Source organism: Macrotis lagotis, chromosome 4 (genome assembly GCF_037893015.1).
Source record: "Macrotis lagotis isolate mMagLag1 chromosome 4, bilby.v1.9.chrom.fasta, whole genome shotgun sequence".
Lineage (NCBI taxonomy): Eukaryota > Metazoa > Chordata > Mammalia > Peramelemorphia > Peramelidae > Macrotis > Macrotis lagotis.
The window spans coordinates 96,199,437-96,214,336 of NC_133661.1; the positions used below are offsets into that span (position 1 = coordinate 96,199,437).

The 14,900-nt window shown below is 36.2% G+C and overlaps 1 protein-coding gene across 3 annotated transcripts in view; it reads left to right on the forward strand.

Annotated features, from left to right (window-relative positions):
• The window catches only part of SHTN1 (shootin 1), a 124,125-nt gene that overhangs the window by 83,296 nt on the left and 25,929 nt on the right, over positions 1–14,900 (forward strand). For 2 of the 3 annotated variants that reach the window (XM_074233566.1, XM_074233564.1), the window contains exons 14-16: positions 1,760–1,813; positions 6,498–6,618; positions 11,935–12,127. In XM_074233566.1, coding sequence (XP_074089667.1) covers positions 1,760–1,813; positions 6,498–6,618; positions 11,935–12,127 — 368 coding nt within the window. The remainder of the gene's footprint in view (positions 1–1,759; positions 1,814–6,497; positions 6,619–11,934; positions 12,128–14,900) is intronic. The other variant, XM_074233567.1, reaches the window with a different exon arrangement.

A 14,900-nucleotide genomic window follows, 5' to 3' on the forward strand; every position in this document is an offset into this window, starting at 1 on the left:
ATGTGGCATCTTTAAGGAAGTGGACAGTGAAAGTTTAACTTCTTTGCTCAATTCATGTTGGTTCTATGTCTCTCCCCCTCCCTCCCACCCTTGCCCCATCTCTCCCACCCTCTCCCTCCCTCTCTTTCCCCACTGTCTTCCCTCCCTCTCCCTCTCCCTCTCCCTCCCTCCCACTCTGCCCCCCCTTCCTTGCTCCCTCCCTTCTCTGCCTCACTGTTTCCACATTTTATTGCTTAGGAAGGTGGATTTGAGACTTGTATTCTTTAAATTGAGAAAGTTGCAAATTACTCTTAAAATCTATCTCTTGATTTGGAGAGGTATTTTAAGTCATTTTTCCAGGACTAGAGAGAAAAGTGACATAGTGCCTAGAGTGCTAGATCTGGATTTAGGAAGTTCTGTTTCTCAGCCTGAGGTACTTGCTGCCTATATATCTTTGGGAAAAGTAATTTGTCTTCCTCAGTATCCTCATTTGTAAATTGGTGATAATAACAGCACCTACCTCCCAGAGTTGCATGAAATGAAAAATTAAGTATTTTGAAGAACTTGGAGTGCTATATAAGGGATAATAGAATCATAGTAATTGTATTGGTTTTTCTTTATAACTGCCTTCCTGTGAGAGGAACAATAGGAAAGTGAGAGATCTTGCACATCATCATCTTTTGCATGAAGACCTCACATCAGAAAAGACCATCATCAACAGGGATTTTCCTAGGTGGCCATTGAGAATCCAAAGTTTTGTTAGAGCTTCATATCTAGGCAACTTTACATTTTTCTCTCTCTTTCTTCATTCTAATATAGTGGAAAGATCAGTGCTGGGTGTTAGTAAAACTGAATCCTAGTCCCCACTCTGCAACTTTCTAGCAGTATGACCTTGCACAATTACCTTAACATGGAAAGGTTTCAGTTTTCCTTTTGTGTAGTTGGGAGGTAAAGAGGGACCAGGTTTCCAAGTTTCCTTCCCTTGCTGACCAGTCTGTTTCTGAATCTACTCACCATCCCTTCCTTATGACTATCCCTAAAGGAAAGAGGGAGGAGGGGTGACAGTCAATGACAATCTATGTGAATAGGTATTCAGCTGTACCCAAAAGAAGTGGAGAGAAGAGTTTTCTAGCCCTCTCACTTACTTCTTGTTCGGTATGACTGCTTCCCATTCTTCTTAATAGGAGTTATCAGTTGGCTTAAATGTGTAATTATTCTGAGGACTGATCTGAGAACACATAAAAGAATTGTTTGAAACATTATTTAATATACCCTTTTGAGATCAAATTAATCAAATTAAATATGAAAGACAAGTTATATGTACTTAAGTCCATTATCTTGGGTTTGGAAATCAAAACAGTGTGGTAGACAGAGGAGCAGCTTTGGAGTCAGGAAAACCTGGGTTCCAGTCCCACCTCTCTGATACAAATTGTGTCACAAGGACAGGTCAAGGTCAAGGCTCTCAAGCACCTGGGCAGCCTCCAAGTTACAGAGGAGATGTCAGTCTTTGACTTGGGTAAGGGGAGTTCATATTGCTTTGAACATAATTACTTTTTAGTTCTCCATTTAACTGTTCCATGGGAACACTAACATTTCTAATTTCATTTTTTCTTACCATAAGAAATGACCATAACAAAATGATGCAATTCATTTCTGTTGCCAGTATAACCCATGGCACCTTTTGACAAATGGATATTTCTGTGGCTTAATAGTCTTGAATTCAGAATAATACACCTGCTGTTTCTGTCTTCTCCCCACCCCATTCCCCATTTAATTATAGCCAGATTCTTCAAAAGGCTCTGAAAGTGCAGTGAATGAACTAAAAGGAATACTGGTAAGAACAAACTTTAGCTTGTTCTCAGTCATTTTCATTTACTTGGGGATTAGAGGAAAGTGTTTTTATAAATCATAAATATTTTTGGGAATAATTATATTTGATATATGTTGAGACCTTTTATGGGGTCTTGTTTTTTTCTCTAATTATTTACTTTATGCCATATTTACTTCCCCTTTCTCTTTCACAGGTGTTAATAACATATCAAATAACACTTTTGTAGTTTCCATTTGAGAGTTAGCCCTAATGAGTTTTTTTATACTGCTTACACTAAATTGCCAAAATGACTGTTTCCTATTCTTACTCTTCTAATCCTGGAATTCCAATTTAAGGATAAAATGTTTGCCCATATGTTAGAATGGTCATGCTTGTTAATTAATAGAAATATGCCAGTACTAATTAGAGAGATGGCAGTTTGCTTATGCACCTGAAAAGAAAATTTTGACATTCAGGTGGAAATTTGAGAATACCCTAAATATGTTGAAACCTGAATAATAGCATAATTGTCACCCATTCTCAATTGTATTTGTTCTTTTAAACCTTTGATGATGAATTACATTTTAAAAAGTTCATTTGTAAACAATTTAATTTATCCTCTAAAGGAAATTCAAAGTTATTTTTTAAGTTGCTGACTGTCATTATCTTTAAGGCCCTATTCTCCATTCTATAGTTCAGCCGTGTTCAGAGAGCCATTACTGAATTTATAAATGACTGTTGCACTAGCCTAAACAATCATTGAGTTTTCAGTGGCAAACTCATTGCTTGGAAAGTGTTTAGGATACGAAGGATTCTATTCTCCATACCAGTTATTATGCACAGTACGTCAGCAAACATGGGGGCGGGAGGTATGGGACTAAATACTCCTGTGTTTGTTGTTACTGTGCTAATTATGCATTTCATGCAGACATTCACATAATTGTCGTAAACAAAATTATTTTCATTAAGTCTGTCTTTAAATTGTAGACTCAACGCAAAATAGCTCAGTTATTTGCTTTAGTTTTAGGTGAGTAGGATTAGCTCTGAAGTGATGCATATCACTGGTGAACAGAGGTAGTCTGTTCAACCACAGAATAGCATATTTAAGCTGTTCTAGAATAAATATGGTTATCTAACGGGTCTGTTATGCAGAAAACTCTCTGGTCGGTGTTCTGCTATCAAGAACTTTCTATAAGCTAGGGCTTTTCCATGTCCTCATATGATAATATGGAAAGAATGCTGGAACTTGAAGTCTGGAGACTTAAATTCAATTCCTGCTCTAGCACTTGACCATTGTATGACCTCATCTCCTCTAATCTTCAGTTTTTGTCTTCTGTAAAAAGAGATAATAGCAACACCTACTTATCTTACAGTGTTGTTGTGGAAAAGCACCTTTTAAACCTTATAATGCTATAGGACTCTGAGATATTACTGTTTGCTGGGTAACAGTAATTGTTACTAATAAATACTAACAGTGTCAGCCAATGTGAGATCCTAAAGTACCTTCGAAATTATCAAAGGTGAATGAAATTAGATTTAGAAGAGTAAGTGATATTATATATTCATAAAAAAACTTAAGCAGACCTATTAGGGATATATGACAACTCCAGTAATGTGAATCTTTGATCTCCCATTTCCCAGTAATGCTGTAGGACAGAGTTAACTTCCTATCACTGGGGTTTTGTTTAATGTCTTTCCACAGAACTTTTTGAGATATAAATATGCATGAACTATATTTCATGTCTCCTAATGGCCAATTTTTAAAATTTCTCTGGGATATAGAGCAGGCAAACTACTTAAAAATACACTCTTATGTTAAATCAGCATTTTCTTCCACATTTCATCATCTAGATTGAGGATTCATTTTTTTTATCTTCAGATGAATCACTTTACTAGTTTAAAGATTCCTTTCCCTGCATGCTTGGTGTATATATTTAAGCCAGCATTATCACCAGAAAATGTTACGTTCAGTAAGTTGTTTTTTTTTTTTTTTTTTACTTTTTACTGCTCTTGTTCAGAGGCCCTTTTTCCATTAATAAGAAACGGCTGCTCTCAAAAAAAAAAAATCTGATGCAAAACTACTTTTTTGGCTCACTCCATTCATGCTAGTGTTTTGCAGTCTCACATTTTATGTAGTAATGTTCTTTAGTTCTTTAACTTCCTTTGAAATTGAAGAAGTATGCAGAAGACATGGAGCTTTCCTTGAAGAGGGAAAGAGTAAATATTGAAGCCCTAGAGTATCTTATCCTTTTGGACCAAGATGATCATTAGGGCAGAAAGAAAGGCATAGTTCTGTTAATCAAATGGTGCCATAGAGGTCAGTGATTCCTCAGCCATGAAAAGCATGGTGGAATTCAGGGCTACTACTCATAGTCAGGTCATGGATTGGCACGTATGCTAGTTGAGAGAATTTGAGGAACCCAAACCTATTCAAAATTAGACAGAGAACAAATTATTTTTCAAAACTCTGTATGAACTTAGACCATTTTCCCATAATTTTAAAGTTATGTTTATTGTCACTCAATTTATTTGTCATTAAATTATAAAAATTTTGAGAACCAAGAAAACTATTTTAGTCCCCGAAAAGCCACTATACACTATTAGATATTGAGGGGTTTTTTTTCATTTAAAGAAATGACATTTTCAGAGAGTAAATTTATGATCTATAGAGTAAGAGAATTAAACTATAGTTCATCTTTAAGTTTGATCCTACAGGCTCTATGAGTCTGCAATTTAAAGTAAAGTTAACAAATATTTATTAATATTATTATCTAGTATTACAAATGAGTAACAAGTCAAAAGATAGAGAAGAGAGAAAGAAAGGAGAGAGGAAGAGGAGGGATGGGGGGAGATAGAGACAGGTAGATAAAAAGAGAAAAAGGCAGCATGAATTTATTTATCACTTAATATGTTTTAGGCTCATAGTGTTCAGAGCTGGGGATACAAGAATAAGCAGGCAGTGTCTGCCCAATGAAAGTAGGGGCAGGCAACAAGTCTCCAAACAAGGAAACAAGGGTTAAGTTAGGTGTAGCTATGAAATTGCCTGCCATAATCAGTGCATAGTAATTATTTTGACCTTTTCAGTATAGTTAATGGTAGGATATTCCTCTAAATTTGCCCTCTGAATTTTTTGTTAGTGAGTATAGACTATATCTATATAGAAATATATCTGTGGATATATTTCCTAAAACAAGATTCTTTTAAAAATTAGAGTGTGACTGGACTGCTGCTCCAATATTTCCAAAGTCTGCATCTGCAGAGAACACAAGCTCTTCTGTTAATTAACCTGATTTAGACTTGTCAGTGGATTGGCATTTTGACTCGTTTTAAGCAAAGAAAAAAATTTCCAACCAGGATGACAAAATAGCTTCATGGTTTGAACTTTCTGACCATTTAATTTTATAAGCAATTTCATGTTTGATCAGATTTTTAAAATCGAGATATTCCATAGTTTGTATTGAATTCAGAGATAAAGCTAGAGTGATATGATTGACCAATAATGACACTGCCTCATTCGAACTCTAATACTGGAAATTTTTAAGTAATGAAGAATTACCATTTGATGATGATAATGAATGATACCAGATTTAGTATTCATTATAATTGTCAGTATTGTGTTTTTAGAATCTTACCAAAAACACAGGTGAGGAAAACTACTTGTAGACAACAGGAGGCATCTCATGAAAAATAAAGTGGGTTAGTGGGTTTGATTTTTGACATCTTAGAATATATTCTTTCATACAGATGTGAGGAAAAACAGTAGCAGTTGTGTGTGTATGTTTAATGTTTTATTTGTGGGGAAGGTTTCATTGATCTTCATTCAGAAATCTCACTGTAGAGGAATCAGGCCAAAGGAGCTTAAGAGTTATCAGGTCTTCTCTATCTTCCTTCAAGCTATATTAAGCACTGATGGTGGGAAGGACAACTTTTGTACCTTCTACTTCTTCTAGAATCTTTTGGCCTTTGAATATATTCTTGATCAGCTCAGTTAGGAAAAATGATATGAAGACTGACTTCTTTCTTTCCTTCATCCCCCTAATATCCTTTTCTCCCCGCCCCTCCTCCCCCCAAGGAGCCATAATGCTTCTCTATCCAATTATCACCTGAATCATGGTGTATTTGATGTAACCTCTCTTCTGGTAGCCAGCTTGAGGTTGGGATAGACCTCCTTTGGCAGTAACTACTTGCTGTGAGCAGCCATGATTGAGTCATTGTGTTTGAAGGATCAGCAGCAGGTTTTTTTTCCCAAGTACCACAAGGATTTGAGTTCCTTGGCACATGGCTGCCATGTCAAGATGTGCTTCTCTCTAAGGTGAGTTCATCACATTTTCTCCTCTTCCACATTGGCTCCACAAACATCAGAATTGAACCATTCACATATAAAACTTTTCCATTATTGAACTTCATGTAGGAAGTAGTTCATAAAAAAAGAGTTGTTGTCTTCTTTCCACATGAAACTTATCATCCATATCTTCAGTAGCATCTTTTAACTTCCTGAGAAGGTAATAGGAAAAAGAGATCCTCATGATGTTCAGTGGAATTCAAACACCTTTTTTTTTCCCTTTTGGTTCAGTGACCAAGATATTTGTGTTTTGTTTCTAAATTCCATTTGAATTCTGGTAATGATTTTATTGTTTGAATTTATAAATTTCTGTGTGTTGTATTAAGACATTAATCTTTTGTTTATTTTGTTTTGTTTTTACTATAGGAGACACTTAACACATCCGCTAGTTCAAGAAACTTAAAATCTCTTGCTACTGAAAGCAGTGAAACTGAGTTAGAAAGAATTTTACGGCGCAGAAAGGTGACAACAGAGCCAGATAGCAGTAGTAAGCTGGTTTGAATTCTTCACAATCCTACTCTTCAGTTTCTGTCTTTACATTAGTTCTTTAAATATGAAATGATCTCTCCTAATTATTGAATGAATTTTTTAATGTGAATGAGAAGTATTAGATGGACCTGTGAGGAAGTTAAGTCGTAGAGAACTAAGTCATTTCTGCCTCAGGAAAATTGGGCATTTGGATTAGATGATCTCTAATATCCATGCTAGCTCTCACATTCTCCAATTAGTATCATTATTAGTATTGATTCACATTTATATGATTCTTTACATATATATTATCACATTTAATCTTCAAAATAATCTTGACCTAATAGTATATGTTTTATTACCTTCATTTTACCAATAAAAAAATGGAAAATCAGGGAAGTGACGTCCTTTACCTTACAAGTTTCATGACTTATAAGTAGAAAAACAGGATTCATCTAAACCAAGAACATTTGATTTCAAATATTTCACACTACACCTTGATGATTCAGTAAATCCAGATATAGAAATACTTTGCATATCCATGTGACTTATTGCAAAAATTATATAACCATTTTACATAAATTAAAACTTTATAAATCAGGTCATATTTTAAAGGCACTAGGCCAATTTACTGATTTTATCACCTGTAAATTGAAAATATTAGATGGTTTCTAAGGTCTCTTTCAACTCTAACATTCTTGGAATGAAAGAAAAAAACTCAATTGTTAAGACATTGAAGCCACCTTTAAGTTTTTTGTTGTTGTCACACAAGAAATTTGCCATCGTCTATTGCAAATTCTCTGAATTTTTTTTAAGTGCAGAATGAGTCATAGTTCTTTACAGAATGAGAGTTTAAATCATCAGAGCAGTTAAGACATTTGAAAAAGAACCGATTAAAGTAACCAGAATATGTTGAGAATTTGAGCTTTTATCTAACCCAAAATTATCCTCAATGCAGTTCTAGTATCTCAAGAGTTGGAAGGGCCATCTAGCCCAACCATTATGTGATGCCTGAATCCCTGCACCTCTATCAGAGCTCATCTTCTACTTGAATATCATGCTTAGATAAAACAGATGATTCATTATAAGCAGGTCATATTGCGAGAGAATTGTCTCTTTAAAAAAATTTTTTTTCATCAATGGGAGTGGGTACACAACTTTCTATCTTTTATTTTGATATAAAAGTTATATATAATACAATTCTAAAAGAGTAAGCAATCTGTCATTAAGTAATAAACACCTGCAACATGCTGAACACTAAACCCATTTTGGGGATACAGGTAGAAATAATGAAGCAGTAGCTGCATACCAAGGAGTTTACATTCTAATGGGGAAGATAGAAAATACATATATAAATAAATATAGAACATATAATATTTAAAGTCAAAACAATGCAAAGTAGTTAAATACAGCACATTTTGGGTAGGAGGACATTCAGAAGTTAGAGTTATAAAGAAAAGCTCTCTGTGAGAGACATCCCTTGAAGGAAAAGAGGGTTTCGCTGAGGCAAGGTGAAGAGGGCATGACAGAAGGCCAGTACAGAGATAGGCATCAGTGTACTCTAAAAATCAAAGAGAAGGCAATTTATCTAATTGTGTAGAGTAGGAGGGAAAGTCATATCTATTGAGATTAGAAAGATAGGTGGTGACCAGGCTTCCTAAGTATCATTAGAGCCCTCATGTGGTCAGGTCACTGGAGAGGAGGGCCCAGGGGCAAGAGAGGTTTTGAAGGTGGAAGTCACGAGATTTGGTAACTGTCTGTTTATGTGGGGCAAGGGAGAGTGAGAAGTCAGAATAATGCTCTGGGTGACAGGAAAGAGGGGAGTGTCTTTGACAGAACTAGGGAAGTTTGGATGGGAAGAGAGTTTAAGAGGATATAAAATTAAGTTCAGGCTGGAAAATGATGAGCTTGAGTTTCCTCCTGACTTCCAGCTTGAAATGTCAATAGGCTGAAGCCTAAGGAAAGGAACCGAATGTAGAGAGCAGTAATTCATCTGCCTTAGAGATGATAGTTAAACCTAGGATTTCTGATGAGGTCACCAATAGACAGGGTATATATAGAGAGTATTAAAGAACCTAGGAGAGAACCTTGGGAAAGACCCCACTATTAGGGGTAGTAAGAGAATTCAATAAGCATTTATTAAGATCCTAGATGTACAAGGTATTGTGTGAAGCACTGGAAACACAAAAGCAAAAGACAGTCTCTGCTCTCAAGGAACCCACAGGGGGAGACAACATGAAAACAAATGTGTATAAATAAGATCTATGCAAAATAAAGTGGAGATAATAAATGAGAGAATGCATTTACATTAAACAGAATCAGGAAGAGCTTCTCAGAGAAGGGGATCTTAGCTGTGACTTGAAGGAAGGCAGGAGTTAGAAAAAAGAAGGAAGAGTATTCCAGCTATGAGGACAGCCAGAGAAAATGCTTGGAATCTGGAACTATTTTCTTGGGCAATGAGCAACAGAGAAACTAGTATCATGGGCTCATAGAGTACATAGAAGTAAGGTACAAGAAAACTGGAGAAAGAAGGGAAGGAGACAGGTTGGAACGGGCTTTGAAAAGGTTCTCCAAAAAAGATGTTCTGCTTCAGTCTTGATGTGATAGGGAGTCAAAAAACTGAAGTTTTTGAAGTAGGGAGTGATATGCTCAGATCTGCATTTTAGGAAAATGATTTTGACAGCTGATAGATTAGATTGAAATGACTGATACATAAAGAGTAAAAAGAAGACCAAGAAGTAGTCAGGCACATAGAAGGAGAACCAGGATAGAACAATGGCAGAAAAGCCCAAAGCAGAACCAGGAGGAGGGACATCTGAGAGGAAAGAAACCTGTTATCTTTTGATAGAAGTTATTTCCCTTAGGATTTTTTAAACTAGTTTTACTGCTGCTAATGATTTCCCTGAAAGAAACTAAATTAATATGGTTTAAAGAAAACAGTATTTTAACATTTGATCAGTCATTGAAAGAGTACCTAGCACTTGAAAAGAAAGTATGCTTCTTCTGCTAGCTGATGTAGAAGTTTGAAAGCTCTCCCCTTTTGTTTTTGAGATTTTCATCTTGATTTTTTGCCTAATTTACTCAGTTTTCATATCTAGTCTTTTCTTATTTTCCCTCCCCCAACACACTATACCAACTAAATATCCCCTGAACTTTTGAATCCCAAAATGTAATTTCTCACTTCCTCGGAATGTCTGGAACCTGAATGAAGTAAAACCAGATTGCCTATTATTAGGTGTGATTATCGCTCAAAGAAGGTACTAGAAAGATTGTTTAGCTTTGAGCTGGGTTCCTTGCCTTCCCTGTCCCTATTTAGTCCACCAGAAGACAACCTTTAAAAGCACACAGTGAAGAGGTATCAGAGAGACAAATACTACCTTTAAAATGCTCCTTAGAAAGTTGTTTTTTCTTTTAGTTGAAATGAAAAGTTCCAGTGTGCTAAAGGGAAACTTTAAATGCAGAGGAAAGAATAAGAGACTGCAGTGGCTTTAACATCAGAATTGGCATCAAAGGATCTCAATCCATATTCCAGCACCATTACTTATTACCTGTATAACCTTGGATAAGTCAGTTGCCCTCTCTGGATTCCTGTTTTCCCCTCTGTTAAATGAAGAAATTGAACTAGGTCATCTCTTAGGTCCCAGGCAGCTCTGCATCCCATGAAACCTGCCTTAAATTGGGTTTGAGTATGTCAGAAGCAAATTTACAGACATGGTGAGACTTAGATGGGGGAGAAAGGCCTCTGAACTCTCCATCCCCCAGAAACAGTTGGAGAAACTTACTGAGATTATGTCCTAACCAGTGTGTTTGTCTCCACTGAGAAGGAAGTGGATATCACTATGTACATACAATATGTTATTTTGCACACAAAAGCTTATGGAAAAGGTAAAGCTGTATTCAAGTGTAAGGTGACAGGCAGAAAACAGGAAGATTATACTAAGAAATACTTAGGGTAGCTGGGAGCAGGGTTGAGGCTAGTAGAACCCAAATCCTAAATTGCAGCTGATCTCCTTCAGAGGTCTGTTAAAATGTATTTTTCTTTAAAACACTTCATATGGCTCTAATTGTCATTCCCATATTTTACCTAGTAATTTGGTGTACAAAATTGGTCTTTATGAGAGCAGCAGTGCCTCTCAAAAAACATTGGGCAGCTTATACAGGATGAAGAAAAGTCCAACTTAACCATTATGTATTTTTTTTTATTTTTTCTTTTTTAGACTAGGAAAAGCTAGGACTTGCCCACCCCCCCCCCCCTTAATAAGGTTTCAGTTAAGGAATGAGCAGCAGGAACTAGTGTATTCAGAAATGAGGAAAGAGAATTACAGATTAGATGGCTTAAGGCAGTTTCCTTCTAACTAGATTCACTCTTTTATTGACCTTAATACCATCTGTTTATTTTCATTTCCACAACCTGAAGGGCTAAGAGGAGTCAGGATACTTAATTACCTCACCTAATTCATTCCTACTCTCTTAAGATAAACAAGAAAAGGGCCTTGCTTTCCACATAGTCTGGTGGCATGGATCTGACCCATCCAGGCATTTTTATAAGTTCTCAGGGGTAAAAACAAGCAAATGGTAAAATTGTGGTGTGAAGAAAACCAGCTAGCATCCTTTAATATAAGGCTAGAAATATCCCGTGTTGATCTTAATAAATATTATTGATAATAACAGATGCAGTAATAATAATTAGAATTGCTAGTAAATTAAATCTTATTCATATATAGTTTTTGAATACCTTACTAGAGATTAGAAAAGATCCCTTAATATCTTCACCCATTGTCTCCATATTGAGGAATCAAATCCACTTCTCATTCACATTGAAAATGAAAATGTTTTATGAAAAGAAAAAGTTTTATGAACACAGTTTTATTTTAGAGAAGCCTGATGAGCCTTTTAAAAGAACCTTTTGAAATCTTTTCCCTTTTCTTTTAAAAAAAACCGAGGAGCTGTGTTATGTGAAGAATTAACTTTTTGAAGAATAAATGTTTGCTTCTCGGAGGGCTGCCAATATACCAAAGCTTCATGAGAACAGAGTTTTTTTCATCCCAGGACAGCCTTAGACTCTGGTCAGGGAAATGACCAGCTGAACTTCTAAAAGACAAAAGAAACTCTGGAGTTGGTCCCTCAGCACCACTTTAAAAACACCAGAATCATAAAAGTAGAGCAGATATTCAGTAAGGATGTTTTCCAGAATATCCTTGAGATTTCAGCTGTTCTGTAAACAGCAAATCTAGTTTGACCAGCTCTAGACACTTTCTGCTCATCTATTTTTCAATACCCTAGACACAGGCGTAACCCACAATTGTTAAACTGTAGGTATGTGTTTGGTTTTAAGGTCCAACGGGGATATTAGCCACTTCAGAGTCCAAATCCATGCCAGTGTTGGGTTCTGTATCCAGTGTAACAAAAACTGCATTGAACAAGAAAACTCTGGAGGCAGAATTCAACAGCCCGGCCCCCAAAACACCTGAGCCAGGTGGAGGGCCTCATAAACTGGAAGGAAGCACAAGTTCCAAGGTTACATTTCAGTAAGTAATGATGCTCTTTCTTATGTAGCATGTAGCAGAATTTGTGATTACTAATCTTTTACTCTTGTTTGTGTTTTTTTTTTCCTTTTGGAAAATACTCTAGATAGTCTTTAAGTCCTTGAAATTGTACAGTTGCTTCCTTTAGCACCTCCTCTTTCTTCATTTGGAGTCACATTCCTGTGATATATAATTGCTCTGTTGAGTCCCTTCAAGAAGTGATATCACTTCTTCCAAGTGAATTCTTTTGCTGAAACTGAGTATTAACCAGTTTCTTCTGGATAAACGTTTGATCTTGAAAATGCTGGGTGAAGAAAAAGCTTTGCTTGACTTAAGTTCCCATCTTAGGGGATTTAATCATTTTTTCAAGAGTTTCATATACAATTCACCTATCTTCTGTTGGTGCCTGACCAACTCAAGAAGACATAAGACAGATATATCCAAGGGATCTGTTTAAAAAAATGTCTGTTTTCACATCCTCATTTTCCAACCTTTGGAGAAGATTTGCCAGCCGAGAACACTGAGTTATCCCAGGAGAGAAAATAGGTTAGGTAAAGAGATGTGGTTCAACAAACCTGGATCTTCAAAGTGCCACAGTCAGCATCAGGGAGTTAATCCTGCTACAGAGAAGTCGGTTTCCAGCAGATCCGGTAGAGGATCATTTTGTTTTCTAACAATGCCAGCCTCTTTTCAAAATTAGTCTACAGTTTTGCTTCAGTTCTCTTGCCAGAATGTCATCTGGCTTGTCACTTAAAGAAAAGGAAGTAGGTGAGACAAATCAGATCAGCAGAATATTGTAATCATGGTTAATTAAACCTCTGATTTCCTGTTCCACCGGGAGAGAAAGGACCCTCTTTTTTGTAGCTTGTGCTGTCTTACTTAGTTCAAAGGGTGAATCCTGGACAAATGAACTGGAAATTCAATTTGGATCTCCTTTTGCCAGGTGGTATTTTTTTTCCCACTGCTACATTCTCTTATTGGTGGTGTTAACCTTTCTCTACCTCCCTGTCTCCTCCTCCACCCCCCCCACCCTTTTTCAGAATGAAAGACCTTTGCTGACTTATAGTTTTAGCTAATTTAACTGTGTTTCCAAAAGCACTTTTTTGTCTTCAGGAATAGTTCCCATCCTTTTGACTGGAATCATTTAGACAAAAAGATGATCCATTTTCACCCTTCATCTTTCTGTTTAAATTTGTTTACTACCTAATTTGGTGTTAACATCTGACTGCATTGGGACCAATATCAAGACATAAAATCCACTGGGTTGAGACAAGTTAGTTTCTGAGAAATCCGTGTGTGTGTGTGTGTGTGTGTGTGTGTGTGTGTGTATAGATTTTTTCCCCCTATACCATATTACACAGATAATCTTAATCAAAAAATACTGCAACTCCTTCCACCTTTTGTCTGCCTTTTATTCAACAAAAGTAAGTGGAAATTACATTTCCAAGAAAGGAAATGAAATAATTGCAGGCCCACGGTCTACAGAATGTGTGGTGAATTGACAGTGAAAAGGATCCGTGTGTTGACAGACACAGTTGTTAGACGCTTTAAAGGCATATTCGAAGCTCAATTTATTTCTCATCTTGCCTGTTCAATGACTGCCTAAGAGACACATTTCAATTTAATTTACCTACTTAAAGCACTAATACAAATACTGTGTATTGCTGGGTTAACTTTTCAACTTTGTAACCTAATGCTTGATTATTTAGTTCTTGACATTCTTTAGCTGAAATGACTAAATGGCATGTATTTTTCATATTGACAGTCAATTAATGAATAACTGCACCTTCCTGAAAAACCCGTTTCTTAAGTACAATTATGCTACTTAAACAACTCCAGGGATTTTTTTTAACATGGTAATTATTCACTTCCTAAACAGTCAGAATTCATCCATTTGTACACACTCTCCCTTAGCATCTAAATGAAGCTTAATCTAAAATGGCATAGAGACCAAAAAGTGAAACTACACAGTATTTATTAGGAGTATGAATTCTGGTTTAGCTTCTAGACATTCTGGTCTCTAAAGTTAGAGGACTGGAGGATCTTGTTCTTGAATCAGAATCCAAGGAGGACTTGGGTTTGAATTATTACTCTATCTCTGAACTCTGTGTGACCTTGAATCAGTCACAGCCTCTCTAGTATTCATTTTCCTCTTTTGTAAAAGGAAGGCTTAGATTAGACTATCTCTGAGTTTCATTGCAACTCTTCAGTCTCTCCATCTACATTTCTTTACTAAAAATTAAGATGTTTCTGTTGTCTTGCAGCATAAAGCTTAATTGATAGTGTCTGAGGTCATATGTCTAGACTTGAAAAGGGAAATTGTTGAAATTTGCTTACCTTGTCTACAGACCACCACTTCACTTGAAATGCTGGCAGTGGCAATTCTGGACAATATAGAGAACTCCATAGCTGTTCTGCTGGGTCTCAGGATGGTAAGAGCCTTTAGAATCAGCAGACTTGGGCTCAGATTTACTTCAGGAAACCATAGATCTTCTTTAGCCTCAGTTTCCCCATCTGTAAAGTGGGCATCATAGTAGTACTACCTGACTCATAAAGTTGTGAAAAAGTATATTTGGGAAATAAAAGAACAGCTGTTGAAAGTTATTGTTATTTGCCATATTTTATTATCAGTCTTTGTGACTGATAAATTGTAGACAAAAAAGTCTTGATTAAATCGAACCCCTAGTTATGAAGTTATTGGATTCCCCTTCCCTGTGTGCTGCTTTGCTATAAAAGAGACAAACTGCATTAAAAAAAAAGCCCAAGAAGCTTATTT